The sequence below is a fragment of the Peromyscus californicus genome, unplaced genomic scaffold, assembly GCF_007827085.1.
Source record: "Peromyscus californicus insignis strain IS unplaced genomic scaffold, ASM782708v3 Scaffold_7__1_contigs__length_154581171, whole genome shotgun sequence".
Taxonomy (NCBI): domain Eukaryota; kingdom Metazoa; phylum Chordata; class Mammalia; order Rodentia; family Cricetidae; genus Peromyscus; species Peromyscus californicus.
The window spans coordinates 66,987,764-67,007,295 of NW_026294595.1; the positions used below are offsets into that span (position 1 = coordinate 66,987,764).

General features: G+C 45.6%; 1 protein-coding gene across 1 annotated transcript in view; it reads right to left on the bottom strand.

The window, feature by feature from the left end:
• Positions 1–3,802, bottom strand: part of Ddb2 (damage specific DNA binding protein 2) — a 34,946-nt gene extending 31,144 nt beyond the window's left edge. The window contains exons 1-3 of the mRNA XM_052724664.1: positions 3,485–3,802; positions 2,066–2,202; positions 1,368–1,559 (exon numbers count right to left, since the gene is read on the bottom strand). Coding sequence (XP_052580624.1) covers positions 1,368–1,559; positions 2,066–2,202; positions 3,485–3,611 — 456 coding nt within the window. The 5' untranslated portion in view covers positions 3,612–3,802. The remainder of the gene's footprint in view (positions 1–1,367; positions 1,560–2,065; positions 2,203–3,484) is intronic.
• Between the last annotated feature and the right edge of the window lie 15,730 nt (positions 3,803–19,532).

The following is a 19,532-nucleotide window of genomic DNA, read 5'->3' on the forward strand; positions in this document are numbered from 1 at the left end:
AAACATTCATACACCAAAAAAAAAATAAATAAATAAATAAGCCAGGCGGTGGTGGCGCACGCCTTTAATCCCAGCACTCGGGAGGTAGAGGCAGGAGGATCTCTGTGAGTTCCAGGCCGGCCTGGTCTACAAAGCGAGTTCCAGGAAAGGTGCAAAGCTACACAGAGAAACCCTGTCTCGAAAAACCAAAAAATAAATAAATAAATAAATAAATAAATAAATAAATAAATAAATAAAATCTTTTAAAAAAAAAAAAAGGGAAAAGCAGATTAAGTGGAGACTTGAACTGTAAGTGAGAGCCAGCCAAGAGAAAACTACAGAAAAGAGAACTCCAGCCCAAGGGAAAAACAAAAGGAATAGAAGTAGCTGGTGTACCTGAACCACAGGAAGTGCTATGGTTTGGGTATGAATTGTGCCCTGCCCCCAAGGCTCATATATTGAAGGTCTGGTCTCCAGGTGAAGGCATTGAAAGGTGACTGCATGGTGAGGGTGCCAACTTCATCACTGCCTTAATTTATTAATGGGCTTCAAACTAAATGGGCTAGGAGGACATGGAGCCTGGTTGCGGAAGCCGGCCACTGGGGGACATGCATTTCAAAGGCATCGCTTCCTCCAGGTCATGACAATCAATGTCTCTCTGCTTCCTGACGGTGGTGAGATGAACAGCTCTGCTCTACAATGCTCTTCTACCATGATGCTCACATGCCCAGATACACTAGAGTCAACAAGCATGGACTCTCTACAGCTGTCTTTCATCCTTTAAGTCATTTCTCGCGGGTACTGTCAGAGTGATGAAAAACTAACACAGAAGAGACAGACAAACTGAGACTAAGTAAGAAGGGATACAGGAGGGCATGGCTGAGGCAGGCAGATCTCCGTGAATTCGAGGCAAGCCTGATCTATATAATGCTTTTCAGGACAGTCAAGGCTACACAGTGAAACTCTATCTCAAAAAGAAGATTAAGAAGAAAAAGAGGCCAGGCGGTGGTGGCGCACACCTTTGATCCCAGCTCTCGGGAGGCAGAGGCAGGCGGATCTCTATGAGTTCGAGGCCAGCCTGGTCTACAGAGCAAGATCCAGGAAAGGCGCAAAGCTACACAGAGAAACCCTGTCTTGAAAAACAAAAAAAAAAAAAGAAAAAGAAAAAGATAAAGAGGAAGAGGAATAGAGACTCTATGAATGATTAGTCTATACCTTTTAATATTTTAAAGGCCAGTATTCAAACATATTTGAGTTTTGTTACCATTTATAAGTTTGGAAAAAACACCCACTTACTTTGGCTCCCAACCACCTTGCTAGATATCACTCCTTCCATTCCTCCAATAAACAGTTATACATTGCAACCATCTGACACTTGGAGCACTTACCCCTTTAATGAAGACAGGTTTGTCCTTTATGCCAAAGTTCCAGATCATGATGTCTCCCCCTTTGGAGCCCACAGCCAGGGTACTTGGATGAGTCGGGTGCCAGACCAAGGATGTAGTCCTCCTGTCAAAGGGGGCAGCTTTTTGGAATACCCGGTAAGAAGCCAGAGAGTGCAAAAAGGACTTCTGGAGACCCTAATACAGAGAAAATAGAAATAATCTGAATTCACTGAATTCAAACTCATGTCTGGAGCTGGGCAACTCCAGTATTCAGGAGGCAGAGGCAGGTGCATTTCTGTCAGACTGAACCCAGCCAGGTCTGCATACAGAGATCCAGGCAAGCCAAGGCTACATAGTGAGATTTTGTCTCAAAAACATAAATAAAAATTAAGTCAGGTCCTGGGTAAACTGTCACTCTCTGGCTCCTTCATGGGTAAACATTAAGATTAAGTCTTCTCTAGTCTTGTGCATGGAATATCTGCAATGTATGTGAACTAATCCTGGAAACAAGAGGGCAGAATGCATTCCAGCCGGGATATTTACAGGGTAAAACTTTTTCTCCTTGACTGAGTGTTCAGTAGGTCAGTCATAGCCAGGTGAACTGACCATTCTGACAGTCTGCTGAACCAATTTCTTTTTAATCTAGGTAGAGCTTGCAATAGTTGAAAACCTTTGAGCACCTCAGACAGGAAACACCTCACCTGCTGTAGTGATGGCCAGCTGGCTTTGCCCAACTTATGGTGGTAAAGATCCTTGATGATGCTGCTACTCCGTGGAGGGATCTGCAGGCTAGACAACTCTGCCAAAAGGCAGCACGACTCACATTTCCTGTTAGAAACTGCCAAGAAGGAACGCACACACGTTTTCCTCTCCACAATCCCAGGAAAGGCTCTTCCCCTGGAACCCTTTGCTATTTCACTCGGTACAGCCAATCTGTCTGATCATTTCCTAAAAGCCTTTTCCATGCACTGGTGAGTCTCACTCAACCCAATAAAGAAGTAATAACCCTTCTCCAAAACACCCTTCCAAACCGTATTCTGAAGTTAACCTGGATATGACCTTGCAGGGTTCCTAGAAGTTGAGCCAAAGAGATACACAGTAAAGTACACTGCAGACTTTTCTTGTGTGGGATGACATAATTAGTAGGAGTTGAGAGACAATCTTAAAATCACATACCAAAATTTCTAGGGCAGCAAGAAGCAATTGCTTAGCAAAGATGTTTGTTTAATTTTATATTAAAATAATGTAAGAGGTATCCAAATACGGTGGTGTATAACTGTAATCCTAGCACTCTGAAGGCTGCAGCAGAAACAGCTTGAATTTGAGGCCAGCTTGGGCTACACAGTAAGACTCCATATTTTTTTAAAAGTAATAATAAAAATATAACAGGCAACTATTACTTAAGGAGAAACCAGAAGGATCCATCCAGTAGGGTTTAGATAAGCTCTAAACTGACTAAGTTGCTTCCAGGGAGGGGGAGGTAAACCAGAGTATAACGAGAATAAAGCAATTCTGAATCACCATTTCGTGGACCCAATCTTCCTCTCCTCTGATGGATAAAAACTACTCCATCAACTTAGAACATTCCTACAGCCCCAGGTTCAAGCCCTGGTAAACCTCTGAGAATGAGCTTCCTGAAGAAAGGAGGGATGGGATTTCAGACTCTCAGCTGAAACTCAAGGCCATACAGCTAACAACATTGACTGGAAATTCAGCAACCACGGGGCTAAGGAAGGCCGGATTACTTTGAAACGATGTGTGTGTAAAACTTCTGGAATAAAGAAGGCGAGTGGGGACTGTGGGTCTACAGTGATGGAGCTCATCTGCTTCTTCCTGTCACTTGGAGTGGAGGTGGGGGGCGGTTAAACTTAACTCTCTGGAGTCAATGAACTGGCAATTAAAATGCAGTCTGAAGCGTATAGCTCTGGGGCAAACCACTTGCTTTGCGTACTCGAGGCCTGGGTTCGAACCCCAGACCTCCCAAATAAATCACAGCCTGAGGCGACGGGGACCAGGAACTGCTGCAGGATCCTAGACATAAGCACCCTCCACCCCAACTTCGGCCTCTGGCGTGAGCACCCTGAACCAGCGGGAAGCTAAGGCAGCAGCACAGGCCGTACCGGGACCCTGCACACGCAGCTTCTTGGCTTCGGTCTCCAGCTCCTGCGGACTTCTGCGGCTTTTGCTCTTGAGGCGCACCGCAACGTCTGGGGGCTTCTGGGTTTCTGGGCATTTCTTGGGAGCCATGGCGTATTCCGTGAGGAGCTATCAAGCCCAATGGCAAAATTACGAAGCGAGGACTAAAAAGCCTCTGAGGAAAGGACAGGAAGAGACTACGTACGAAGCAGCGCCGACGCAGGTAGCCCGCCCGGCTAAGGTAACTTCGCGCCAAACGCTCCTAGGGCAGCTTCACTTTTAGCCTCGCCCCGCCTCCTCAGGACCGCCCCGCCCCTCGGAACCGCCCCGCCCCCTCGGGACGGCAACCCAGGGCCCCGCCCCGTCCCCGGAACTGCCCCCAGACGGCCCCGCCCCCTCGAGCCCGCTCCGCCCTTAGCGGCCCCGCCTCTTCCGGGAAAGCGGGGCACGTGGGGTAACAAGTGGAGCCGGCTGGGAGGGCTTGTTTAACTCCCTAAGAACTGGACTGTCTATGTGTTGTGCCTGATGAAACTAGATTGTTCATATCCTAAGAAGAGTAAAGATCCAGCCCGGGGGTGGTGGATTTTAATCCCAGCACTCGGGAGGCAAAGGCAAGTGGATCTCTGAGTTCGAGGCCAGTTTGGTCTACAAAGTGAGTTCTAGGATAGCCAGGGCTACACAGAGAAACTCTGTCTCAAAAAACAAAACAAAACAAACAAAAAGATCGAAGTGTCTAAAAATGTGGAAATAGCCAAATATTTCTCTGTTTTGCTCACTAAGAAAAATGCTTATGCTTAGCCAACCACAGCTTTCGCTTGTTTCCTCTCACTTTACAGATGCATTTTACCTCATAGATACAGTAAGGAAGGACAGGTGGTGGCATGTGTCAGTTCTGTAATTCCCAGGATTGAGGAGGCTGAGGCAGAAGAGTTAGCCTGGACTACACTGTAACAGGGATCAGATAAGAGTGAGAAAACCGCCGGGCGGTGGTGGCGCACGCCTTTAATCCCAGCACTCGGGAGGCAGAGCCAGGCGGATCTCTGTGAGTTCGAGGCCAGCCTGGGCTACCAAGTGAGTCCCAGGAAAGGCGCAAAGCTACACAGAGAAACCCTGTCTCGAAAAACAAAAACAAACAAACAAACAAAAAAAAGAGTGAGAAAACCTGGTGTGCTATGGTAACTGTAGTTTACTGTCATATGCTGTATATTTCAAAAAAGTAGAAAGTGTTATGCCCAGATCGCGGGGACCCCCAAAAGACCACCACCGAGACCGAATCCTTGCATGTAAAAGCAAAGAACCTTTATTTCAAGCTCCAGAGCTTGGTCCCTCTGTCTGTCCCACACAGCGGTGAGAACAGAGAGCCCTGAACTCAGGTAGGGCAGAGTTTTTATCATAGCAGAGGTTGGGGTGAGGGGATTTCCAGGGTCCAGGACCCTGATTGGCTGACAATTATCTAGGGGTATCTGTAAAACAAAAAATAGGTGTGTGCTAGACTCAAGGACACCTGGCCACCTTATCTAATGGTTGGAATGTTTGGGATGTCAGGTACTTCTTCATCCTTGGGTAGATCCCTGGGTGGTATCAGCTTAAGGCTTTTCCTGGATCTGGGTGCTGCCTGCCAGTAAGCCTGTCACAGAAGCTATGTCTAGGCCCCTAAGCCTGTCATGGCTGCTGTGTGGTCAAGCTATTTTGGGGCCCCTTCACAGAAAGCTTTTGAGTGTTTTCTCCATAAATGATATATGAGGAGAAATGTTTAACCTAATTTAAATAGTACACTATGTGTGTCAAATATGTACTCCTTATGGACATAATACTCCATAAATACATATAATTACTATGTTTTTATATCGCTTAATTTTTTAAGTTAAAACAAAACTGTAGGGAAAAGTAAAAAGCTGAACCTAGCCAAGCACCTATCTTAGGGATATCCTAAGGTGGGCTTGAATTAAGAACTGTAGGACAGGGGCTGGAGAGATGGCTCAGAGGTTAAGAGCACTGACTGCTCTTCCAGAAATCCTGGAATTGAATGAGTTCAATTCCCAGCAACCACATGGTAGCTCACAACTGTAGAACAAAACAAAAAACCTGTAGGACAGCCAGGCAATGGTGGCACACATCTTTAATAGCAGCACTCAGGAGGCAGAGGCAATCGAATCTCTGTGAGTTTGAGGCCAGCCTGATCTACAAAGCAAGTTCCAGGATAGCCAGCCAGACTGTTTGTTACACAGAGAAACCTGTCTCAACACACACACACACACACACACACACACACACACACACACACACACACACCTGTAGGACAGCAGCTGGAGAGAAGGTTCAATGGTTAAGACAGCTTGCTGCTTTTCCAGAAGACCTGAATTCTGTTCCCAGCATCCAGGCAGGTGGCTCACAACTACCTGTATATAACTCCAGCTCCAGACTTTCTGGATGTGAAGGGGCCCCAAAATAGCTTGACCACACAGCAGCCATGACAGGCTTAGGGGCCTAGACATAGCTTCTGTGACAGGCTTACTGGCAGGCAGCACCCAGATCCAGGAAAAGCCTTAAGCTGATACCACCCAGGGATCTACCCAAGGATGAAGAAGTACCTGACATCCCAAACATTCCAACCATTAGATAAGGTGGCCAGGTGTCCTTGAGTCTAGCACACACCTATTTTTTGTTTTACAGATACCCCTAGATAATTGTCAGCCAGTCAGGGTCCTGGACCCTGGAAATCCCCTCACCCCAACCTCTGCTATGATAAAAACTCTGCCCTACCTGAGTTCAGGGCTCTCTGTTCTCACCGCTGTGTGGGACAGACAGAGGGACCAAGCTCTGGAGCTTGAAATAAAGGTTCTTTGCTTTTACATGCAAGGATTCGGTCTCGGTGGTGGTCTTTTGGGGGTCCCTGAGATCTGGGCATAACACTGGACTCTGCAGACAGCTCCACTCACATATGCACATAAGCACATAAATAAAAATAGCTGGGCAGGGGTTGGGGATTTAGCTCAGTGGTAGAGCGCTTGCCTAGCAAGCACAAGCCCCTGGGTTCGGTCCTCAGCTCTGTAGAAAAAAATAGCTGGGCGATGGTGGCACATACCTTTAACACAGCACTTGGGAGGCAGAAGCAGAAGGATCTCTAAGTTTAAAGCCATTACAGAGTGAGTTCCAGAATAGCCAGGGCTACACAGAGAAACCCTGTCATGAAAAACCAAAATAAAGAAATATATATATAAAAATAAAAATGAATTAAAAAAAAGTAAGATAATAAGATTATGAGAGAAAATAAAAGTAATTTAATTTTTTTTTTTTTTTTTTTTTTTTTTTTTTTTTTTTTTTTTTTGGTTTTTCGAGACAGGGTTTCTCTGTGTAGCTTTGCGCCTTTCCTGGAACTCACTTGGTAGTCCAGGCTGGCCTCGAACTCACAGAGATCCGCCTGGCTCTGCCTCCCGAGTGCTGGAATTAAAGGCGTGCGCCACCACCGCCCGGCAATAAAAGTAATTTTAATAGGCTTGTATAGGTCCATTTCAGGGTGGTATCAGTCTCCAACAATAAGAATGTTCATCTTTTTTATTTGTTGGTTTTGTTTTGTTTTGCTTCTTGTGTGGGTTTTGTTGTTGCTTAAGAGAGGGTCTTGGGGCCGGGCGGTGGTGGCGCACGCCTTTAATCCCAGCACTCGGGAGGCAGAGCCAGGCGGATCTCTGTGAGTTCGAGGCCAGCCTGGACTACCAAGTGAGTTCCAGGAGAGGAGCAAAGCTACACAGAGAAACCCTGTCTCGAAAAACCAAAAAAAAAAAAAAAAAAAAAAAAAAAGAGAGGGTCTTGGGCTGGAGAGATGGCTCAGCGATTAAGAGCACTGGCTACTCTTCCAGAAGTCCTGGAATTGAATTAGTTCAATTACCAACACTCACATGGTAGCTCACAACTATCTATAGTGTGATCTGATACCCTCTTCTGGCATAAAGTTGTACATGCAGCTAGAGCACTCATACACATAAAATAAATAAATAAATCTTAGAAAATCCTTTAAAAAAAAGAGAGAGAAGGAGAGAGGGTCTTACTATGTAGCTCAGGGTGGTCTGGAACTCACTATGTAAATTAGGCTGGCCTCCAACTCAAAGATAATCTGACTGCCTTGCCTCCAGAATACTGGGATCAAAGGTGTGTGCCACTTGGCCGGGCAGTGGTGGCACACACCTTTGATCCCAGCACTCGGGAGGCGGAGCCAGGCAGATCTTCGTGAGTTCAAGGCCAGACTGGGCTACAGAATGAGTTCCAGGAAAGTCGCAAAGCTACACAGAGAAACCCTGTCTCGAAACAAACAAACAAACAAAAAGGTGTGTGCCACCACATCTGGCTTATAATGTTATTTTCTTTTTCTTTTTTGTTGTTTGTTTTCTTTGTTTTTTGTTTTTCAAGATACGCTTTCTCTGTGTAGTTCTGGCTGTCCTGGAATTCACTCTGTAGACCAGATTGGCCTTGAACTCACAGTCACCTACCTCTGCCCACCGAGTACTGGGATTAAAGGCTTGCACCACCACCTCCTGGCACCACCACCTCCTGGCCTATAATGTTATTTTCTTAATCAGGCATGGTGGCATATGCCTGTATCCCACCCAGGCCAAGGCAGGAGAATTACTCGAGTTTGAGTCTAGCCCGGGTAACACAGTGAGTTCCATACCAGACTAGGCTATACAATGTGGCCCTGTCTCAAAACAAACTACAATGGAACCCAAAAGCAAAAATAACAACAAACAAAAGAAAGAGAATGCCATCTTTCTGGTTCAAGGTCTCCAATCCAGAGCAAAGCCTTATTTCCTTGAATTCTTCCCCCAAAGCATCCAATACTCGACAATCCCCTCTTAGAGCCATGTCCCATCTTCTGAAGGTCAATCACCTAAAAGCCCCAGGGGGACTGAGAAACTTGGAAAGTTGGCTTGACGGGGAGCACCGTGGAAACTTCTAATAAGGAGACTCACATACCCTACCCTTCCAGACTGCAGGGGAACTGACCTGTAGATGGACCCTTCCATCCCCAAAGCTCCCCCTTTTCTATCCGATAAAATGCCAAGACGCCCCAGGCCACTGGGCAGTCTCATTTCCTTGGAGAGACTGCAGCCCTCAGTTACAAGAACAACTCTGCTTCTGGAGATGGCCACTTCCTTTATTTTCACATCACCTCCAGCTCCTGATCTAACACCTCCCCTGTAATATGCATTCTCCGTTGTGAAAATGGGAGAGGCTAAACTATGGGGGAAGAAAGTGACATGCAATGGGGTTATTTTCTAAAAGTTTATTATTAGGGCCAGAGAAATGACTCAGCAGCCAAGAGCCTTGGCTGCTCTTCCAGAGGACTCCCAGCACTTACAGGAGAGCTCACTACTGTCTGTAGCTCCAGTTCCAGGGGATCCGATGCTCTCTTTGGCCTTCAAGGGGACCAGACACTCAAGTGCTGTACAGACATACATCCAGGCAACACTCATACACACAGGAGAGATTTCATAAATAGAAAATTGTCAGTGAGAATTGTGTGCATGAGTGAATGTGCTCCACATTCCTGTGCAGAGCTCAGAGGCCAGTATGGAGTTGGGTCTCTCCTTTACAGGGGTTCTGGGGAGCGAACACAGGTGCTTTACCCGCTAAGCTTGCTTGCTTGCCACCCTTTTGAGACAGAGTCTCATGCCACCCACCCTGGCCTTGAACTCATTGTCTGTCTTGTAATCTCAGCATTTGGAAGGTAGAGGCAGGAGGACCATGAGTTGAAGGCCAGCCTGGGTTAAGAGCAATTGGCTGCTCTTCCAAAGAATTCAGCTTCAATTCCTAGCACCCACATCAACACTCACAGCAATCTGTGACTTCCGGTTCTGTCCTTCTCAGGACATGTGGTACACAGACACACATGCAGGCAACACCTATACACACGGAAGAGAGAATTACAAAACTGTAAAAGACTGGAGAGGAAAAGGGGAAGGTGTTCCAGCAGAGAGAACAGGAAATGAAAGACCAGAAGGGGATAGTGAGCTGTGTTGGATTCATGAACAACAGAAACACTTAGTGCCAGGTTTTCCCAGAATCTGGTTTTTAGAACTGGGATGTTTTCCATGATGGCTAGAACTAATTGTGAGCAAATGGAAACCTGCCTTGCACACACCAACAAAACACTTGGTTTCAGGTTGTGGTTTTGAGGCACCTTTAACCCAGAGTGTGCTTTGTTTCCTCATTTCACAATAAAACCTCTGCCTGGTGGCCTGATGTCATTCATTCCCAGCTGATGAGCCACCAGATGCAGGATGCACAAGTGTATTTTATATGTGTATCTTCAAGATGTTAATCTGATAAAGGGGTACACAGTGTAGTGTTGCTCCAGTTTCAGGCTGTGGCCATGAAACTCATTTATAGAAGCTTGTTTTGTGTGTGTGTGTGTGTGTGTGTGTGTGTGTGTGTGTGTGTGTGTGTGCATTTTTTGATACTACTTTTACTTGTGTGTGTGTGTGTGTGTGTGTGTGTGTGTGTGTGTGTGTGTGTGCGCGCGCGCGCGCATTTTTTTTGGATACTACTTTTACTATAGGGGACCACAAAGCAGTTCTTTCAAAGCTGCTAGTTGCAGCAAATCATGGTCTCGTGTCCACTCACACTGGAAGCTGGGCTGACCATGGGCTGACCATGGGAATGGCCCTAAATAATACCCGTGTCTTTGATCTGCACAACAACACGTGGCTTCTTTGGAGTGTTTTCTAGAACAGATAGAGCAGAGTGGATGAAAGCCGTGCTTAGACTTTACCTGCAACTCATCACTTCCCTCTTCTGTGCTTTGGTTTCCACATCAGGACCTGATGGGAGGGCAAGGAGGAGAACTGTTGCTTCCCTCCCAGGTTTAAAATCTGTGATCTTGTGAGTTGCCATGCAGGCAGCAAAAAGCAAGATTTCAGACCACCTGTGGGAGGTGTTCATCTGGTAGGAATCATTGTCCTGGAACAGGCTGATACATGACTCCAACTCCACTCAGGCTGTCTATGAACCCCAGTGCTGCTGAATCTGCAAAGCCTCCTGTGAGCCACACAGATGCTGGGAGAGGCTTCCCACACACCCCGACTGCAGGCAGTGGTTTGTAAATGACAGGCTCCAGCATTCTGCAAAGCTTGCAGAGCACTCAAATTCCTCCTAAAGAACAGGAAGCAGACTGAGAAGAACTCAAGCATCCAGAGTTCTTGTCGTTTGGCATCTCTACTACATGTTTAAATGTCCAAATATGAACAAATTCCTAATAATATTAAATGAGACCCCGAATCCACCCTCTGGGAATATTGAATGTTAGATTAAACACTATAATTTTGGAAACAATAAGTCAGATATTAAAGCTAAAAAAAATTCACTAGTCATCTTATTGAAAATTTCTTTGAATATTTTTTGTTGAAAATATTTTATTATATTTATTAACTTTTGGTTTTTTTGAGACAGGGTTCTCTATGTAACAGTTCTGGATGTCCTGAAACTCAGAGATCCGCCTGCCCCTGTATCCCGAGTGATGAGATTAAAGACATGTACCACCATCCCCTAACTATTGAAAATATTTTTAATTGGGGCTAGAGTGATAGCTCAGTCAGAGAAACACTAACTGTGAGAACTTGAGGACCTGAATTCAGATCTCCAGCACCCACAGAAAATGCTAGGCATGTTGGCACTCACTCGTAACCCCAGTGTTGGGGAAGCAGAGGCAGAAGGCTCCCTGGTGCCTGTTGACCAGGCAACCTCACCTAACTAGTAAGCTCCTGGTTCTAATGATAGACTCATTGTCTCAAATCCCAAGGAATGACAGTTGAGACCATTATACATATACACATGTGCGCACACACAACTTTTTTACATGTATTTATTTTACATGTTTGAGTGTTTTAGCTGCATGTATGTATGCGCACTACATGCATATCTGGTGCCTTACAAGTCAGAAGAGGGAAGCCAATCCCCTAGAACTAGAGTTATGGATGGTTGTGGATAACTGGTCCTCTGCAAGGGCAGCAAGTCCTCTTAACTGCTAAGCCATCTCTCCCCAACATTAAAGACAATGAAGCTATTAAGAACATCTAATGATGACTTTCAGTTTGGATCTGCATAGCTTTTCTAGCTATGGCAGTTATCAAGTGAAGCATCAAAATGAGGTCCTCTTAGACCCAGGCCGACTTTACATTATTTTATCACAAAAGTTAGAAAATGTAGATTAAAAAAATGCTTCTCTACCTATAACCCAGAGTGCCTGGAAAAAGCTGATGCAGGAGGGTAGTAAATTTGAGGACATATGAACAGTTCCAGGAAGAGGTGAGGAAGGAGGGGAAGAGAAGGAAGAGGAAGAAGAAGAGAAAGAAAGAGAAGAAAGGGGGAAGGAAACAAAAACTGCCGGGTGTACGGCTCAGTGGGCAAGAGGACTCGTTTGTAGTTTGAACTTGTAGTTCAAATCTTTTTTTTTTTTTTTTCGTTTTTTTTTTTTTTTTCGAGACAGGGTTTCTCTGTGTAGCTTTGCACCTTTCCTGGGACTCACTTGGTAGCCCAGGCTGGCCTCAAACTCACAGACATCCACCTGCCTCTGCCTCCCGAGTGCTGGGATTAAAAGCGGTAGATCAAATCTTTAAACATTCAAAAAACCGCGTATGGCCGAACAGGCTTCTCCCAACCCCAGTAGCACTGAGAGGCTCACACAGGCAGATCTTGAGTGCTGTCTGGTTTCTCAGCCTGGCTGACACAGTGAGCTTCCCACCCTGTGAGACCCAGTCTCAGGTGACCAGACAGTGAGCGTAGGAAAGGACACATGGAGTCCTGTCCCAGCCTCTCCACTTGGGAAATGAAGGCGGGAGGCCTGGGCTCTGTGAGACCCTGTCTCAACAAAACCAAACCCACAAACAAAGAACTAGGAAAGAAAAAAACAAGTAAAACAAAATCTGAAACAAAAGCTTCTCTACTTAAGCGACCTCCCTAAAATAGTTGGTACGTTTAAGTAACAATTAAAATGATTATAGTTTATTTCCTTCATCTTTTCTCAAACTATTTTGAATTACCCATTTCTGTACATGGTTTATAAAAGTATATTAAGAGATTGCTAAATACACATGACATATAAGTACATTTCCATGCATTATGTGTGTGTGTGTGTGTGTGTGTGTGTGTGTGTGTGTGTGTGTGTGTGTGTAGAGAGAGAGAGAGAGAGAGAGAGAGATCAGTTTTGGGCTGGGAAAATACCTGAGTAGTATAGCATGTATTTAGCATGCATAAAGTGCTAGGTTTGATCCCCTATGCCACAAAAACAAAATTACATGCACACAATTCATAATTTTGGGTAGCTACTATGTAAAAAAATAAATGAAAAAATAAATGAACACCTTCAATCTTTACTGTGGGGGAGTGAGGCACTGTCCACACACTGACTTAATATCCTGCCATGAAACTGCATGGTAAGTGTGCCCAGGCTCTCCTCCAGGCAGCCATGCACAGCAATAGCCTCAGTGCTAATAATTACGTAAAGTACTTTGCAAACAGTAACGTGCTTCAAATGGAAGTTTTTATACAATCTTCCAATCAAGCGTTTGTCTTAGGGTTTCTACCGCTGCGATAAAACACCATGACCAAAAGCAAGTTGGAGAGAAAAGGATTTATTTGACTTACACTTCTGTATCACTGTTCATAACTGAAGGAAATCAAGACAGGAACTCAAACAGGACTGGATCCTGGAGGCAGGGGCTGATGCAGAGGCCATGAAGGGATACTACTTACTGGCTTGCTACAAAACTGGGAATCTGGGGCACACTGTGCAGCCTGTAGGCAGCTCAACAGGTTGGTGAATGTCCCTTCCAAGTGACTCAGTTGCTTTAACCCTCTTCCGGGCAGCTCGGCCTGTCTGAGAATGTCTTTTAGCCTTCTCTTTTGCTTGCTCTGAGAAAGAGAACCTTGTGAATCTGGTCAGTTTCAGGGACTTCCGGAAGCTATGTATCATTTCTTTCTTTTCTTTCTTTTTTTTTTTTTTAAGGATTTATTTATTTATTATGTACACAGTGTTCTGTCTGCACGTATCCATGCAGGCCAGAAGAGGGCGCCAGATTTCATTACAGATGGTTGTGAGCCACCCTGTGGATGCTGGGAATTGAACTCCAGGACCTTTGGAAGAGTAAGCAGTGCTCTTAACCTCTGAGCCATCTCTCCAGCCCGTATCATTTCTTTCTTGAGACAGAGTTTCTCTGTGTAGCCTTGGCTGTCCTGGAACTCACACTGTAGACCAGGCTGTCCTGGAAGTTAGAAATCCGCTTGTCTCTGCTAGGATTACAGGTATGTGCCACCAGGACCAGCCCTGAAGCTGTTTTGAGTTGTTCTGTCTTGAGGAGCTTCCCCGAAAGATGGATTGTTTCAATCTTGGCAGAAACTGCTATACAATACATTACCAAAAGCAACTTACTTGGGGAGGAAGGGGTTTACTTCAGCATACATGGCTGCATCATGTAGATGATTGAAAAAAGTCAGGACAGTAGGACGGTATGGTGCACACCTGTAATCCCAGCACCGGGGAGGCAGAGGCAGGTAGATCTCTGAGTCTGAGTCCAGCCTGGTCTACAGAGTGAGAAGGACAGCCAGGGCTATGCAGAGAACCCCTGTCTCAAAATACCAAAAAAAAAACAAACCCAAAAACAAGCAAACAAACAAACAAAAACCCACAAAAAAAGTTAGGGCAGGAACTCAAGGCAGAGACTGAAGCTGAGGCCATGAAGAAACACTGTTTGCTGGCGCTGTCCCCAGTCCCCGTGGCTTGCTCAGCTTGCTTTCTTATACCACTTGCCCAGGGTTGGCACCACAAAGCCCTCCCACATTAATCATTAATCAAGCAAATGCTCCACAGATTTGCCTATAGGCTTTTTTTTTTTTTTTTGAGACAGGATTTCTCTGGGTAGCACTGGTTGTCCTAGAACTTGCTCTGTAGACCAGACTGGCCTCGAATTCAGAGATCCTCTTGCCTATGCCTCTCAAGTGCTGGGATTAAAGGCATGCGCCACCACTACCCGGTCTACAGGCCAATCTTATGGAGGCATCTTTCCACTTGATAATCTTCCTTCCCAAATTACTCTAGTTTGTGTCAAGTTGACATAAAACTAACCAATACAAGGTTCAAGGTCATTCTGAAGTGGGTGGGGAAGTACTCACCAGTAGGTTAGCCATCATGACAGTGGTTGAATTCTGTGATGCCTCTTCTACTCTTCCAACCCAAAGTTCTCTTTCAAGGACTGCAGAAATCCCAAATAACAGAAAGGAAAATGTTTCTTTGTTTCCTATGGGAGATGAGTCACATGCTAGCGGGGCTGGGAGAACGGCGTTTACATTCCTTCGAATTCCATCTTCCCACTCCCCTTTCCACTGCCCTGCGTTGGCTCCTGTCCCTACTACGACATTGTAACTCCTGGACCATGTGACAATTAAACCTGTCCAAACCACTCCAGTAAGTTTCTCAATGCAGAGGAAAGAGTGATTTGCTTCATTAGCTGTGGTTCTTACTGGTGAGGCCTTTAGCCGGGTGGTCCAGTGGTTAGTGCTATTGTCAACACCACAGAATCACTTGGGAGCTGGGCCTCTAGGTCTTGATGTCTTCCTTGCCTTCCCCACCACGACGGACTGTGAACTAGGAGAAGCCCTTTCTCTCTTAAGTTGCTTTTGTCAGAATATTTCATCATAGCAACAGAGAGGAAACTAAGGGTTGGAGAGATGACTCAGCAGTTAAGAACACTTCCTGCTCTTCCAGAGGACTCGGGTTCAATTCCCAGTCCCATACCTGGTGTCTCACAACTGCCTGTAACTACACAACAGCTCTGAAGTATCCCTCCCTCTTCTGACCTCTACAGGCACCACATACATGGCATCCATTCACATAACCATACACACACACATATAAATAGAAAAATTTAAATATTTTTTAAGAAAGAAACTAAAACAAGTGGTTTTCTGCAAATCTACATATGTCTTTCTGAAATGCCAACTTCTGAGTGGGTACACAGATCCTATTTATTTAGATTTATTCTATGTATGTGAGTGTTTTGCTTTCATGAGTCTGGGCATCACATGCATGCTGTGCCCAAGGGGGCCAGAAGAGGGCATGGGATTCCCTAGAACGAAATGAAATGAGAGACGGTTGCTAGCTGCCACATGGGTGCTGAGATTGTATCTGGGTCCCCTGGAAGATCAGGCAGTGCCTTTAACTACTGAGCCATCTCCCTAGCCTCTGTTTACTTTGAATTTTGAGACAGGGTCTTAGGTCTCCCAGGTAGGCTTTGAACTTGCTATATAGCCAAGCCTAGCCTCAAATTTTTGATCCTTTTATCTCTATCTCTCAATTTCTGAGATTACAGACATTCACCACCCATCTGGCTCACAGACACATTTACTGTTCCTTTATTCTTAACTATGTCTATTTCATACGGGCTCAGAATTGAAGAGTTTTATTATGATTATAGGCAGTCTAGATAGATGACCAAGCCACCTCTGAGTTGGCAGCATGAGGGCCTCTGATCCATTATGAAAAGAGGCACACTTGTGAAACTTCATAAAGACAACTTGTGAAATCTGCCTATCTTTAAAGCTCAAGAAGAAATTGATGAGCTTTCCAAGGCCAGCAGCCTCTGCTTCCTAGCAAGCCTTGCACAGTGGCTTAACTGATTAGTTTCTGGAAAGATAAGTGTACACCCTATTCCCCAGACTTATTTAGAAACTAACTTATTTAGAAAAAGGGTCTTGCAGATGTAATTAAGAACTTTGAAATGAGACAATGAAAGCCAGGAATGGTGGTCTATGCCTGAAATTCTAACGCACACTCCCATTATTATTTTTAAGATTAAGGGAACAGGCAGGATGGGAGGGAAATAGAAGACGAGAGTGTGGAGACAGACAACTGGAGTTGGAGGGCATTTGGGGGGCAATGTGGAAATGTAGTGCAGTAGAAACTCTCAAAATTCTATGAGGGTGACCCTAGTGAGGGCTCCTAGTAATGGAGAATAAGGAGCCTGAACCGGTCATTTTTTGTGAACAGGCAACTTCCAGTGGTGGGACTGGGAGACCAATCCAGCCACAAAACCTTTCGAACTACGATCTGCAAGATGTGCTGGGGTAATGGGGGTGCAGAACTTGTGGGAATGGCCAACCAGTGACTGATCTAATTTGAAGCCCACACCATGAAAGGGAGCCCATGCTGGACACTGCCTGGATGACAAGGAGCCGGAGGCTAGATAGCCTGGAGACTATGATAGAAAAAAAATCAATAAAATGATTCCTAATGATAGATTGATGCCTAGCCCAATTGTCATTAGAGAGGCTTCCTCCAGCAGTTGACAGGAGCAAGTACAGAGACCCACAGCCAAACATTAAGCAGAGAGAGAGCCCAAACTGGAGATATCCATCCTTGGAGCTCAGGGAACCCTGTGGAAGATGGGGAGGAAGAACTGTAGGAGCCAGAGGGGTTGAGGACACCAAGAGAACACGGCCCATAGACTCAACTAAGCAGGGCTCGTAGGTGCTCACAGAGACTGAATCAGCAACTACAGAGCCTGCATGGGTCTGCGTCTGGCCCTCTGCAAATATGTTATGGTTGTTAGCTTGATGTTTTTGTGGCACTTCTAACAGTGGGAGTGGGGTGTCTTTGACTCTTTCATGCTCCTGGGGCCCTTTTCCTCCTGTTGGGTTGCTTCGCCCGGCTCTGATATGATGGTTTGTGCCTGGTCTTATTGTAACTTGCTATACTGTGTTCAGTTGATAACCTTAGGAGGGCTGCTCTTTTCTGAAGGGAAATGGAAGAGGAGTGGATCTGAGTGGGGGGGGACTAGGAAGAGTGGAGGGAGGGGGAGACTACAGTTGGGATGTATTGCATGAGAGAGATTTTTTAAATTTATTTTATTATTTTTAAAATTATATATATGTATGCCTGTGTGTGGGTATGTGCATATGAGTGCAGTGCCCTCAGAGGCCAGATGAGGGCATCAGATTCCCTGGAGCTGGAGTTACAGGGGACTGCCCAAAGTAGTTGCTGGAAACCGAACTCTGGTCCTTTGCAAGAGCTGTAAGAACTTTTAACTGCTAGACTTTTCAACCCACTACCCAACTGTGGTTAAATTTTTGAGACAGTGTCTTATTGTAGCCCAAGCTGGTCTCAAAATTACTGTGTATGCTGGGTGGTGGTGGCGCAAACCTTTAATCCCAGCACTCGGGAGGCAGAGGTAGGCAGATCTTTGTGAGTTTGAGGCCAGCCTGGTCTACAGAGAGAGATCCAGGAAAGGCACAAAGCTACACAGAGAAACGCTGTCTCGAAAAACAAAAACAAAAACAAAAACAAAAATTAACTGTGTAATGAGGGATGCAGAAGCTAACACTAAAAAACACTATCAGCTAAGCTATACACCTTATCACACGTTTCCAAGTATTACTAAGGTCCTAGTCTAGAACCGCAAGTTGTGGGTCATTTTGAAGTACATCTCATCACTTCAACCCATCCTCAAGCTTTCTTTCCCTTTTGCTTCTCTTCCTCTCTCCCCTCTGTTCCCTTCCCTCTCCCTTTTGCATCCTGCCCCAACCTTAGATGGGTTTTATTGTGTGGCTCTGGATGGCCCAGATCTTGCTATGTAGAAGAGGCTAGCCTCAAACTTGTATGGAAAGGTCTCCTCCCTCAGCTTCCCAAGTTCTAGGAGTGCAAGCATGAGCTCCTGGCTTTGTTGGCTTGTTTGTTCATTGTGACGGGGTCTCACTCCGTATAGGCCAGGCTGGCCTCAAACCCAAGGTGATCCTCCTGCCTCAGTCTCTCAAGTGCCATTAGCAAGTTCTGGAAACTCTTTCCTTGAACTGCTTCCTCCGTCTCCCTCCACTTCTCACGGCTCCACTGTCATCGGGAGAGAGGGACGTCACTGTCATCTCAGCCTGGTGTCTGTGGTAACCTGCTAATTGGGCTTTCGGCTTTTAGGCTCTCTCTCTCGATAGTCCACAGATCACCAAGTTTTATTGTGAAAAGAGCCAAGAAGTAAGTATTTTAGGCTTTAAGACCACATAATCTCTGATCCAGCTACTCACCTTGGGTAATGCAGTGTGAAAACGACAAAAGACAATTTGTATATAAGTGAGTAAGGCTCACTTTATTTTTGAACACTAAAATTTGGATTTCATATGGAATATTCTTTTGAGTTTTATTTTCCAATCATCTAAAAAAAATAAAACAAGTTAAACGCATTCTTTGGCCTGTGGGCCATACTGGCCATTATTTGCTGATTCTTTAGTGGCCTCCTTGTCCAGCCTCCAAAAGGACCCGTGAGCCCACTCCACCCTCACATAGCTCCTAGGCCTCCTCCTGCCTGGGAAGAAACTCACAAAGCCTGCCAGCCGTCTGTGGGTGTCGTAGCCTTTCCCCATCTCAGTCACCATGCCTTACCCTTTCTACTTTCTTCCCAGAAGGTCAAGGTCCCTTTTCAGGGTCTGTGCATGCATCAGTCACCAGGCCTTTCCCCGGAATGCTCTTGGACATGTACTCTCTTCACCTGGCTGTTATTTGACAAACATGTCTTTGGAGAAGAGAAGCCTATGCTTCTAGAGTCTTTCCCCACACTCTCCTAATGGAAAGTATGCTCCATCTGTTATTAACACAGAGCACCCATTTTTTTTCAGCCCTAGGAATTACTTGTGCTAAACACACTGAGCTATGCTCCCAGCCCTGTATTCTCTTGCCCTCACCCATTTAAAATGTTTACCCCAACCCGTAATTATGTATTATTTTATTCTACTGGAAAATCTCAGGAAGCCACGAACCTTGTCTGCCTTCTTCAGGTTGAAGGCTGAGCACCCAGAAGCCATCTGGCACATAGTGGGTGTTCCCAGAAAATGTGCCAAATGAAAGGACCATCAGCTATCATTCCTTGGCCGCCAAGGCAGACTTTCTCTGCAGAAGCCTCCCTGACATACCCAGCTGGAAGCTGAAGATGCTGTGGCACCTCCCTGGGCACCTCCTGCTTGCCTGTGGTACTTCCCGAAGAGTCAGCCCTGAGCAAGTTCCTG